At 57.6% G+C, this 11,680-nt stretch overlaps 1 protein-coding gene across 2 annotated transcripts; it reads left to right on the forward strand.

Annotated features, from left to right (window-relative positions):
• Positions 1–799: 799 nt before the first annotated feature.
• LOC128325012 (nascent polypeptide-associated complex subunit alpha, muscle-specific form-like) lies at positions 800–10,021 on the forward strand. 2 transcript variants are annotated; one of them, XM_053250346.1, is made up of 5 exons: positions 800–923; positions 2,263–2,314; positions 3,805–3,853; positions 5,702–5,797; positions 7,508–10,021. In XM_053250346.1, the coding sequence occupies exons 1-5, from the start codon at positions 816–818 to the stop codon at positions 9,891–9,893; spliced, it is 2,691 nt and encodes an 896-aa protein (XP_053106321.1). In that variant the 5' UTR covers positions 800–815; the 3' UTR covers positions 9,894–10,021. The 2 variants fall into 2 exon arrangements, with proteins under 2 accessions (XP_053106321.1, XP_053106330.1); XM_053250355.1 differs by lacking the exon at positions 800–923 and adding an exon at positions 1,970–2,168.
• Positions 10,022–11,680: the final 1,659 nt, after the last annotated feature.

An 11,680-nucleotide genomic window follows, 5' to 3' on the forward strand; every position in this document is an offset into this window, starting at 1 on the left:
TCTCGGGGGCGGGGGGGCCTGGGTCCCAGGAGGGATCCCTGCTTCCTGTGGGAAGGTTGCAAGGTCAGCCCCTGCCATCTCCCTTTAGGGCAGGGCTGAGGAAGACCCCAGTTCTGTGCCAGAGGGATGAGAGCTCGGGCTCAGGAGGAGGTCCCGTCCTTCTGCTGTGCACTGCCCTCTTCTGCTAGCAGCAGGTCAGCGCTTCCCAGCTTTGGCTTCCCGGGGAGGAGAGCCACAGAGCACTGCATGCCCAATGTCAACAGAACCTCAAAGGGCTATCGATGCTTCTGAACTCCTGGCTGGCCTTCAGCAGGAAGGGCCGTGGATGGGGCCAGTTGCTGTCCCAGTTTCTTCTGAGACGTCCTCCCCACCCCCCCATAACTCTCTCTTGCCAACGCCATGTCCGATTTAAGAGCATTCAATATATTACTGTTAGGTGAAATATGACTCCCGGGAGGGGGGTTGTAGAAAAGCCCCACCTCCCCCCAAAAAAACCTTTCAGTGGTGCCTATGATGCTGCATACATCTGAGGAGGCCCCCAACCTCACTTTGCAGTAGGCCCCCATATCCCTTTGTCCGGCCCTGCTTCGAGTGGGCAGGTGGAGCTCAGTTGCCCCCAGTCCAGTCGAAAGGGATGAATTCACAGGATCCATCCTGCTGCTGGCCAGAGCTCACAGAGGGGGGCCCTGAGCCAAGCAGGGTGGGCTGCACAAGACATTTGTGATGCAAGCATGACCTCGGGAGGGGAGCCCTGAGACCTCCCAGCCTGGAGGCTGTCAGAGCAGCTGCTGATATTCCAGCCTGGGCCCAGGACCATGCTGACGATCCTGCTGGATGTCATCCCAAACAGCTGCCAGTTGCTGCTGGTCTGTTTGCTCCTTCTTGTCGCTCACTGGACCATCCAGAAGTCTAAAGGATGCTCGGTAAGAGGCTGCTTTTGTACTGGGGCCAGCCAGGGTTTGGCATCCCGGCTTTCTGCACGGAGAAGAGCAGGCCACATCAAGAATACACACTGGCTAGGAAGGGTGGTCTGGATTCCCAACCTTGGAGGTCCAAATGTTGTTGGACTACAACTCCCAGCATCCTCAGGGGCTGACAGTCCCCCTGATCTCTTGCCTAGATGCAGATCCTTCAGCCTCAGGCTATAATAATTATAATTATAATACAATCATCTTTGTTTATTAGTCGCCTCATAACAAATTCTTCTCTGGGTGGCTCACAATACCACATTTAAAAATAAATAAATAACACATCACAACACGACACAAAAATACAAAATGCAATACAAAACATTTTTAAAACTAAAAAAAGCCCCCAATTTTAAAAGTCAATTATTAACAAGCCTGAATGATCAGAAAGGTCTTCAACTGGCCTCTAAAAGAACAAAGTGACGGCACCAGGCAAGCCTCGCTGGGGAGGCTTTTCCATAGATGGGGTGCCACCACCAAAAAGGCCCATTCTCTAATAGCCTCCACCCAGCCCACCTCGTTTGGCAGGGGCACTTGGAGCACAGCTTCTGAAGAAGGTCTTGAAGTTCAAGTTGGGACATCGGGGGCAAGGCACTCTCTCGGGTAACCTGGTCCCAAGCCGTTTAGGGCTTTACAGGTTAAAACCAGCACATAGGGTGGGTGGAAGGAGCTGCCCAGGGTTGCCTGCCCTCCACAATTAGCCTGGGGTCCCCAGGAATCCACATCAATCTCCAGGTAACTCTTGAAAGCAAATCTGGAGGTGTTCATGGCTTGAGATTTATTTTATTATATTTATTTATATTTATATACTGCCCCAAACCTGCGTCTCTGGGCAGTGTACAACAAAAATACAAATTAAACAAAATTAAAAATGATTAAAATGTTGAAATCATTTAAAACCCAACATTAAAAACTATTAAAACTGTAAATCTGGGTGAACAATTGTGTCTTCAGTGCCTTTTTAAAAGTTGCCACAGATTGGGGAAAACATTGTGGCAAGAATCTCCAGGAACAGCTTCGGCCAGAGGAAGCAACCCTAGACTGCCCCTTTCCTTCTGCTCCTTCTGCCAATTTGATATTTCTGTTGGGGAGAGAATGGCTTCTTGGAAAGGGTATTTGTGCGAAGATGCTTGCAGGCCAGTGTGGCATCCGCTCTCAAGTTCAGCAGACCCAGGGAAGGACCTCTTCATTCAGCAGCAGGTTCTGGGAGCACCAGCAAGAGGTGGTGGGCCAGTCCCTCCTGGGGAGCCTTTGTTTTGACTTTTCTGGTCTTCCTTTTATTTCTCTGTGACAGGTCCCATGTCTCAAGAGGAAGAAGCAGAAGAAGCACCACACACCATTGATAAGTATGCAGCCATGTATGGCTTTGTGATGAGGTGGCCTTCAGGAGCCCCCCTTCCCCCCACCCCCAAGACCCCCCTCTCTTTAATTACCTAACCTGCTGTAACCATAGGAACATAGGAAGCTTTGCTAACTGAGCAAAGAGGCGCCTTTATAAAGTGGCGATTCTCTTATTTTTTAGCGGGGAGAGAGTCACTGGCCCTCTCCACCTCCAGCACAGCATCCCTCCAGCGGCTGTTGCTCTTATGCTTCTTTTTTAGATTGTGAGCCCTTTGGGGACAGGGGGCCATCTTATGCATGCATGTATGTATTTATATCTATGTAAATGGCTTTGGGGACTTTTTGTTGAAAAGCGGTATGTGCATATTCTTCTTCTTCGTCATATACTGAGTCAGACCCTTGGTCCATCCAGCTCAGTATTGTCTACCCAGACTGGCAGCGGCTTCTCCAAGGTTGCAGGCAGGAGTCCCACTCAACCCTGAGGTTCTGAAGGTTCCGCAGACTAACAGGCACCTTCCAAAGTGGGGATTCTCTTACTTTTTAGCAAGGGGAGAGCAAGTGTCCATGTTCAGCCCAGCCCAGCCTCCCTCCGGTGGTTGTTGCCAGGGGTCTCTTTTTAGATGGTGAGCCCTTTGGGGATAGGGAGCCATCTTCTTCTTGGTCTTTTTCTATGGAAACTGCTTTGCTTTGTTGAAAAACCTTTCAGTGTAGGCCTTAGCCTGTCATGCCTGACGCAGACCTTATGGAAAAGGAAACCATCCAGCATTATAAATGAACTACGTAAAGACTGGAACAAAGTGAACTCTCCACAGCCCCTTTTTAGAGAGCTGCAACATTTACAGTGCAATCCTAAACATGTTTACTCAGAAGGCCCTCTGGTTTCAGTGGGTCTTATTCCTGCTAAGTGTGTCTCTGGGACTGTAGCTTTAATTGGTTAGATCTGGGGTTTCCAACCTTGGGTCCCCAGATGTTGTTGGACTACAACTCCCAACATCCTCCAGCCACAATCGCCTTCCCAGCCATTGCAACTGGGGATGATGCTGGGAGTCCCAGAGGATCTGGAGACCCAAGACTGCGAACCCTGGGTTAGATTAATAAATTAAGATGGTTAATTGACTCAGTTAATTGGGCAACACATTTCAAAATAGACATATTATTTTTAATACAGGTATTTCTGAAAATGACTGTTGGCAATTAGCTCCTTAAAAGAGGCATTCCTGCTGTTTTCTCTCCCACTGGCAGGAAAGCCTCTCTTAAGGAGAAGTCTGCTGCAACACGTTCATCACCTAAAAGTCAAGTGCGGGGCAGCGGGTGGGGGGGGGGTGCTGCTGCTTAGTTCACAACCGTTGTTCTTCTTGCCCATGTGCAACTTTATGCAATTGATTACTTGCCTAAAGCTCATCGTGTAATTCATCCACCAAAGTTTCTTTGATCGGGTGCTGCCCCTGCCTTTCTCTCCCACTCACAGCTCACATCTCTCTTGTCTCATTTGCAGCACCTCTGGAAGGAGCAAAGGACATGAGCTCAACGTACACAGAGGAGAGGTGAGCGGCCCCCACCCCACTGCCCAAGGCCCCACTCAGTGTGCCTCTTCTGCTGGGAACACTCTGCATCCCCGGGAGCACGGAGTGGACCAGTCCTCTCCTCCTGCTAGAGACAAGGAACACACACACACCACAAACACCCAACTCCCTGTTGTTTTCTAGAGGAGCAGAGAGAGCCCACAGGGCATGCATGACAGATCAGACAGTTCAACATTTCAATAGATGGGACAAGATGAAGTCAGGCCCTGAAGCCCAGCTTAGTCTTGGGGACCCCTTGGGGGGATTTGCTCTTAAATGGGTTGTTAAAACCTCCTTTTCCTGCTGGGCTGGCCGGAGGGCTCCTCTCCTTTCCACTTTGGTGCTGCTGTGCCTGTGGCTTAGCTTGCCTGCTCTGTTTTGCTTGTTGATGTTACACGCTGAGGCTGTTCACACAACGGAACACTGGGTGGGTCAAGTTTCCTACCAGATTTGGGAGCTGTGTGGCTCTTCCAATTTTTGGCGGTGTGGGAGCAAACAATGAGGGAGAAGTGATTGTGTGGGAGTCAGGAGCTGGGGAGGACAGCTTTTCTGTCTACCTTGGTCAAATGCTCGGCATGGAAGCTGGGTAGTCTGGGGCTGCCCTGCCCAGCTCCCCCTTCCTCCTTGTTTGCTCCCGCACAAGCAAGAATTGGGGTCACGCGCACAGCTCCCAAACCTGAGTAGGACACGGTTGTGTGGACAGCCTCACTGAAGACGTTTTGTTTTGCGTTTTGTTGCGCACCACCTTGAGTGCCTTTTTGGCAGGAAGGCAGTTTAGAAGTTCTTGAACAAACAAATAAAGCAGATGAGCAGAGGAAGGAAACCACAGCCCTGGGCATACACACTGTTGTACAGGTGTCTGCACACAGGTACACGTTCCTGTGTGAATGACTGAACATGCATTCATTTTAAAACTTGTGTACCTGGGTGCCAACCCTCTCAAACACAGCAGGTACATCTAGGGTGTACTACCCTACTGTACATGCATTGAATATAATGTGTGCATAACTGTACATGCATCCAGAACTGTACATGGGCACACAAATAGTACATGTGCTGAACATAATGCGTAAGGAGAGCTTATGAGTCCATCTAGATCCGTATTGCCTGCACGGACGGGCAACAGCAGTGGTGCTCCAGGGTTTCAGGTACAGAGAAGCGTCTTTCCAAGCCCTCCCTGGAGCTGCCACCAGGTGATTGAACCTGGGGCCATCGGATTCAGCACGCCCTTCCCCAGTGTCTAGAACCATCATCACTCCAGGCAGCTGGCCCCTGATAGAAGAGCTCTTGAGGCCCTCCAGCTCCAATGTGGTCTGACTCACAGGACTGCAGAGGAGAGGGGGCTGCCCTCCCCCCCTCCCTCCCTGGGGTCCCCAGTCACAGAGAATATAGAATTCTTGGTCTTTGAGGCTCCTCTTGGAGCAAAATCATGGCGCGCGCGCGCACACACACACACACACACACACACCCCGGCCAGGCTTCCCAGCTTACACCCCAAGTCTTGGTGAATTGGTGCCAGTCCAGCTTTGAAGGCTGTCTTGGGGGGGACCTTGTCTTTGGATCGCTCTCTTGGCTGGTGCCATCTGGGCTTTGGGCTCAAGCAAGGCAAAAGCAATAGTCGGAAGATTCCGGGGAGAGAATATGTATGTGAAATGGTGGCAGTGAGACACACACCCCAGATGAGTGTGCGTGTGCAGTTACCTTAGCAATGGGAGAGGGAGATGAATTTAGGGGAGTGGAGAAAAGCAGGGACGGTAGACACAGTCAAGTGGCAAGCAGTGCGATGATGCTAGCCCCCTAACCTGCCCCCCTCTCTCCCATGTCCCCTAGGCTGCTATCCGAGGACCGGAGCCTGCTGCTCACTCTGCAGACCCTGGACAGGAATATCCACTATCTTGCCTGGCAAATGCAACGCCTCAGTCACTCGTAAGGACACCGAGGGGGTCGGGCTGGGGGCTGCAGACACCCCCCCGACTCTTCAGCATGGTCTGGGCAGTGGTGGGCCAGTCCCTAGGGAAGAAAGGGGTGACCCCAAGAGCCGCGGGGTTTGGACAAGCTGCTAATGAAGGCACCTTCGGGCTACACCCACGCCCACCAATTTTCACATTAGGCGCTTGCACCAGGCCCTGCCCGTTTGCCCCCAAGTAACGCTTCACAAAAGAGGCACGAGGCTTATGGCACTTGCGAAAACCGTTTGGGCAACCTTTGGTGACCACAGCACTGTCCCACCCTCTCCCCCTCCTCCCAATTTAGCAGTGTTTTTCTAAGCCCAAAACATTCGCTCCGTGTACATCCACCCACCCAACCTCTTGTGCTGGTTTTGCACACAGCTGCCTATTTTGCAGCCCTTGGCAGCCGTATGGTGGCCCCCTTTTCCGGATTTTGCAGAAGTGAACAATGTACCACCCTAGAGAAGCCTGCACTTCCGTTTGGCCCTTGGGCCTGATCCTGCAGAGCCCTTTCTAGGTGCTGAGGACTGAAGGGCCGCATCTTCCCAGGAGGGCCAGGTCCCCACATGCTGCTTTGCTCACCTCGTGCTCGTTTCAGTGGGACCCTCATAGATCCCAGGAGGCTGGATGCTCTTCAGCAACACATGGACGTTGTGTCGGTCCCAGAGGAAAAGCAGCCGAGTGCGACGATATGAAAGTGGAGGGAGCCTGTGTGTGTTTTGGAGCTACACAGAAATCTGGGGGACAAAACTGGCTTTGAACTTATAGATATTCTGGGGACCTGAGTCTGTGCCGTCCAATGCCAGGGCTCTGAGCTCGTCAGTAAACAGAAAGTGCCTCTGAGCCTCACGCACAAGGGCGGATTAAGGCAGAGGCAGAGGAGGCATCTGCCTACAGTGGCAAAATTGGGAGGAGCAGCAAGTTTGCCGCTCCTCAAATTTTGCTGTGTCTCTCTGGGGGCGGCGGTAGCTGTGGGGAGGGGGGGCACGAGGGGAAATCGCCCCCTTGGCCTCTAAATTTTGTCGCTGCTGGTGGCAGGATGAGGTGGGGTGTCGGCGGCTGGCTGCAGGGAGGGGGGCGAGGAGGGAATAGTGCCCCCCCTTTTAACCCTCAAGCCCCAGGAGCAGCGGTGGCCTGTCTCTGGCCCCACCAGTGGCCCCTCCAGTAACACCCCATGCACAGGGGCATGGCTTGGGCTCTGAAGCCAAGCGAGCTCTCCCCCGGTCTTGCCCAAGCCGTGCCCCCACGCCCCCTCCCTGCAGCCAGCCACCGACACCGCACCTCATCCTGCTGCCAGCAGTGAGAATATTGAGAGGCCAAAGGGGGGATTTCCCCTCGTGCCCCCCCCCCCCGCCCGCCCGCAGCGGCAAAAGCCTGTTTGCCTATTGGCAGCAAAGAGGTGACTCCGTCCCTGCTCCCGTGTAATCTGGAATTAGGGGGCAAAGGTTTCTGAAGCAGCAGCAGCAGCAGCAGCAGCAGGCGTCCAGGCAGCCTTCAACCCTGGCCCGGCCCAGTCCGCTTCGAGACCCAGCACCGGGCGGGCCAGAGGGCTGCTTTCTCTGGGCTCCGTCCCCCCCTTGCGCACACAGCAGGCCTGCGGCCGTGCTTAAGGGGCAGGAGGCTGGGCTGGGGCTGAGCTGCCGTCCTGAGGATGTCTCCCCGCTTCCTTTTCTGCCTCCCTGTCCAGGACGCGGCGCTCTGCCTCCAGCAGCTCGGCGGAGTCCGTCACCTCCATCTGCAGCTGGACCCGCACCTCGGCAGGAGGAGGCAGCTCCCCCAGCCGGCCCAGAACGCCCCCCTCGCCAGCGCCCGGCTCCCCGGCAGAAGCAGCTCCCAGGAGGCCGGCGGCACCCCCGGCGACTAGGCCCCAGAAGGCGGCCCACCAGGGGCCCCCCGCTCACCACAAGGCGGACGTGGGCCTGTGCCAGAAACGTCAGCAGCCACGGAGGGGGGCCACAGCCCAGCGGGGGTGCCTGAGCCCCCCGGCTCCTTCCTCGCACCCACCAGCACCCCAAGGCACCCGCGCCCGCTGCCCGGGCGGCAGCAGCAGCAGACTCGGCTTCCTGGATTACAAGAACCAAGAGCTGCTCGACTGGCACATCCAGAGGAAACACCGGCACAAGGAAGCAGCCCCCTCCTCGTGCCTGGCCGCTGCAGCCCCCCCTTGCCCGGAGCCGAAGGCCCTGGTGTGCAGCGTCAGGTCTCCCCCAGGTGGGACGCCGCTGCCTTGGGTGAGCCAGCAGCCCCCTGCAGGGCAGAAGTCACGCAGCCACACACCCCCTCCAGCCGCCCTGCAGGGCCGGTGCTCGCCACCCAAGCCCCGCCCTGCCCCGAGCTCCCCAGAGCCCCTGGCCTGCCTCCCCTTGGCTGCCTCCGAAGACTCGCTGCTCGCCCCCCTCCTGGTCTGCAAGAACGAGAGCCCCAGCTGTGCCCAGGGGGGCCCGCCGGAAGGCAAGACGGGCGGGGTGGCGCCCAGCAAGGAGCTGGCCCAGATCCTCAGCCTCTTAGGGCGAAGCAAGAGTCCGGTGCGGCCCGCCACCCCCAAGGAGCGAGAGAAGGGGGCCTGCAGCAGCAGCAGCGGGAGGCCCAGCACCCCCAAGGAGGGCCGCTGCAGCGCGGGGAGAGCCGGGAGCCCCAAGGCCAAGGGGGAGCCGCTGGAGGCGGCCAGCGTGCTGCCGGACCGGAAGGTGCGCAGGCTGAGCTGGGCCGACGCCATGCCCGAAGCCCAGAGACCGTGCGGCGGGGCCCGGGAGCAGCCTGGCGCCGGCCACTGCCAGCCCAAGTTCCTGGAGCCCTCCTTCATGTGCCAGAACCAGCTGGAGCTGCCCTGCCTGGCTGCGGCAGCCCAAGCGGAGCTGCCCCCCCAGGGCTGCCCCCCGCCAGCCAAGGCCCCCCGTGCAGGAGCCCCCAAGGCCCAGTGCCTGGCCCACTCCATCGTGCATTCCCTGGACCTGGAGCAAGCCCGGCAGCAGCTGCACCTGGTCCTGGCCAAGGGGCTGGAGAAGCGGGGCAGCCGGCCCAGCGTGGAGTACCCCGTGTGCCTGCTGTGCGGCCGCTGCACCCCCTACTGCCCCCACCACCCCCGCCGGCGGCACAGCCCCTGCCTGCTGGTCTACCCGCGGCTGAGCGTGCAGGCGGGCGAGGTGCGCATGAACCTGGGCTTCCTCCTGAAGATCAAGCGGTCCGAGGCCGAGGAGTGGGGGCTGGCGCAAGGCCTCCCGCTGCCTGAGGCGCGGCAGGGCAAAGAGCCGCCCCCCCGCAAGGAGAGGAGCCGCAGCAGGAGCCGGCGGAGAAGGGCTCGCGGCCGTGCCGCTGCTGGGCACCACCAGTCCCCCGCCCTGGAGCAGCCCCGGCAGCAGCGGCCCATCGAAGGGGAGGAGCCGCGGAGCAGGGGCCGGCGGCGAAGCAGGGGCCGGGGGGGCGTCCGCAACAAGCGCCCCGCCACCCCCGCCCCAGCGGCAGCAGCAGCAGCCACCTCCCCACGCGCCCCCAAAACGAAGCCTCCCTACACACACCCGGGCAGTCCGCCCCCGCCCACAAGCGCCAAGCGAGCTGGGGAAGGCAAGCCCCTGCTGGGCAAGCAGGCCTCCTCCCTGCTGAAGCGGGTGCTGTCCTGCCTCAAGCACGTCTGGGCCAAGGTGCGCGGGGCCAAGGAGAAGGAGGGCGCCACCACCGCTTCCCCCAGCAAGGGGCGAGGGCAGCCCCCGCCCGCTGCGGCTCCTCCGCCGGCCTCCCCAGCCCCTGGTGGGCTCAAGAAGAAAGTGAGCATTTTGCTGAAGAGGCAAGACTCCTCCCCTCTGGAGGTCACCACCATGCCGGGGACCTCCCAGCAGCCGGGGACGCCAGCGCCCGGCTCCAAGAAGGGCTCCCCCAAGGCCCGCCGGAGACCCACCCTGCACTTCACAGAGGCCGAGCCTCTGTGGGGCCCCAAGAAAGAGGACGGGCGGCGGAAAAAGCCCGCTTCCCCGGGGACGCCCAAGAAGCCGCCTCGCCCCCCCTCCCCGGCCTGGTTAAAGAAGAGCCCCTCCTGGCAAAGCAGCCGCCGCGGCTCCAAATCGAAAGGCTTCGACTAGGAAGCCCGGCCCGGCTGCCTTTGGGGCGCCCTCTCCGGCAGGCTCCCCCCACCCCTCCACCCGTAGCGCACAGCCGGCCTGTGTGGCCTCCTCCCTTCCCAGCTGCAAATAAATTGGCTGGACTTTTCCATCGCCCTGTCCTGTGCGCTTCCATCGCCGCCCATTTCGCTCAAGTCTTCCCTGGCACCGGGGTGGGAGCACAAACTAGGGCCGTAGGAGGGGGGGTAACTCCTCAACTCCCCCCCGGTCTTTATCCAGCTGCTTCTGGATGATGTAAGGCTGGGCTGCTCCAGTTTGGCCCTCCTGCAGATGTTGGCCTACAACTCCCATAATCTCTGGCTAGTGGCCACTGTGGCTGGGGTGATGGGAGTCAGGGCTGTCCTTCAAGAGCCCGGGCTGGGTATGGGGCCCGGGGCAAATCAGCCACTGCGGGGGCTCCTTCCAGTTAATTCGAATGGGGGGTTAAAAGAGCAGGGCCCGGGGCGTTCGCCCTGCTTGCCCTGCCCTAAAGACAGCCCTGATGGGCGTTGTAGTCCAAAAACAACTGTGGGGCCTAAGTTGAGCAAGCTTGGCCTAAGGGCTTCAGAATGTCCTATGGAGGAAAAGGAGGAACCTCTGAGTGGAGAGGAAGGCAGGTTGGAGGCAGAGGGAGGGAATGGGGGCTCATGGCAGGAGATCAGGGAAGCTTGGAGGGTGGAAGGGCAGAGCCACTGTGAGCCACTTTGGATCGGTGACTGATAAAGGTTTAAAAATGTGTCCCATTTCCCAGCTGGTGGCTCCCAATAAAAACACAATCTGCCTGTTTCCCACACAATGCATAATCAACCTATGGAATTCTCTGCCACAAGATGTGGTGACAGCCAACGGCCCTGGGTGCAGGTGGCTTTAAGAGGGGTTTGGATAACTTCATGGAGAGAGGTCCATCAATGGCTACTGGTCTGGCGTCTGCAGGCCACCTCCAGCCTCAGAGGCACGATGCCTCTCAATACCAGTTGCAGAGGAGCAACAGGAGGAGAGAGGGCATGCCCTCCGCTCTTGTCTGTGAGCTTCCCAGAGGCATCTGGTGGGCCACCCTGTTAAGCAGGATGCTTGGGCCAGATCCAGCAGGGCTGTCCTTATGTCCTTAACCGGGTACCATGAATAAACCCAGAATGAAATACATTTAAAAACATCTGCAAAAAGCCCGATTATGCAGTTTGTCAAAACATAGTCTAGAAATCTCTGAAATAAATATATACTTTCTTGGCCCCAGGAAAAGCCTCCCTAGATAGATCTTAGCTGCCATTCTTCTGAGGGCCAAGAGTATGTGAGGCTGCCGGCTGCCCCAAGCAGGGAGTTCTAGCAGGAGGGAGGGAGCCACCACTGAGAAGGCCCTTCGTCTTGTGCAGACCTGTATGTCAGGTAACATTGCCACTTGGAGCAGGTTCTGTATTTATTCAGTGCCATCTATAGGCATGCTGCTTTGCAAAGAGTGAGAAAAGAGGCCTCTGCCCCAAGGCGCTCACAGTCCAAAACTCACACAAGGTGGATGAATGTGGAAGCAGGGATAGGCCGGGGCAGACTCTGCAGTCACTTCATTGACAAGGGCTTTGAGCTAGTTAAGACCCCCTTGGAAGATCTTAAAGGCTGCAAGGGGGTGAATGGTCCCCTAGGCATTCAGGTGCTTGCTCTGCCATCCCAAGGGTGGCTCTTTCGTGCTGCCAGCAAGGACGGTGCATGTCTTCTCCCTGAGCCAAGGTGGGCTGCGTTGCTCGTGCACGTGGCGCCCAGGTGCTTGGGCCAGCACT

This window comes from Hemicordylus capensis, chromosome 1 (assembly GCF_027244095.1).
Source record: "Hemicordylus capensis ecotype Gifberg chromosome 1, rHemCap1.1.pri, whole genome shotgun sequence".
In the NCBI taxonomy this organism is placed as follows: Eukaryota; Metazoa; Chordata; class Lepidosauria; order Squamata; family Cordylidae; genus Hemicordylus; species Hemicordylus capensis.

What these genes read in the sequence shown, in the direction of transcription:
- LOC128325012 (XM_053250346.1), top strand. Translation starts at nt 816, where the DNA reads ATGCTGACGATCCTGCTGGATGTCATCCCAAACAGCTGCCAGTTGCTG. An exon ending in AGAAGTCTAAAGGATGCTCG is followed by an intron (nt 924 to 2,262) that starts GTAAGAGGCTGC and finishes TCTCTGTGACAG; the next exon opens with GTCCCATGTCTCAAGAGGAA. An exon ending in ATGCAACGCCTCAGTCACTC is followed by an intron (nt 5,798 to 7,507) that starts GTAAGGACACCG and finishes CTCCCTGTCCAG; the next exon opens with GACGCGGCGCTCTGCCTCCA.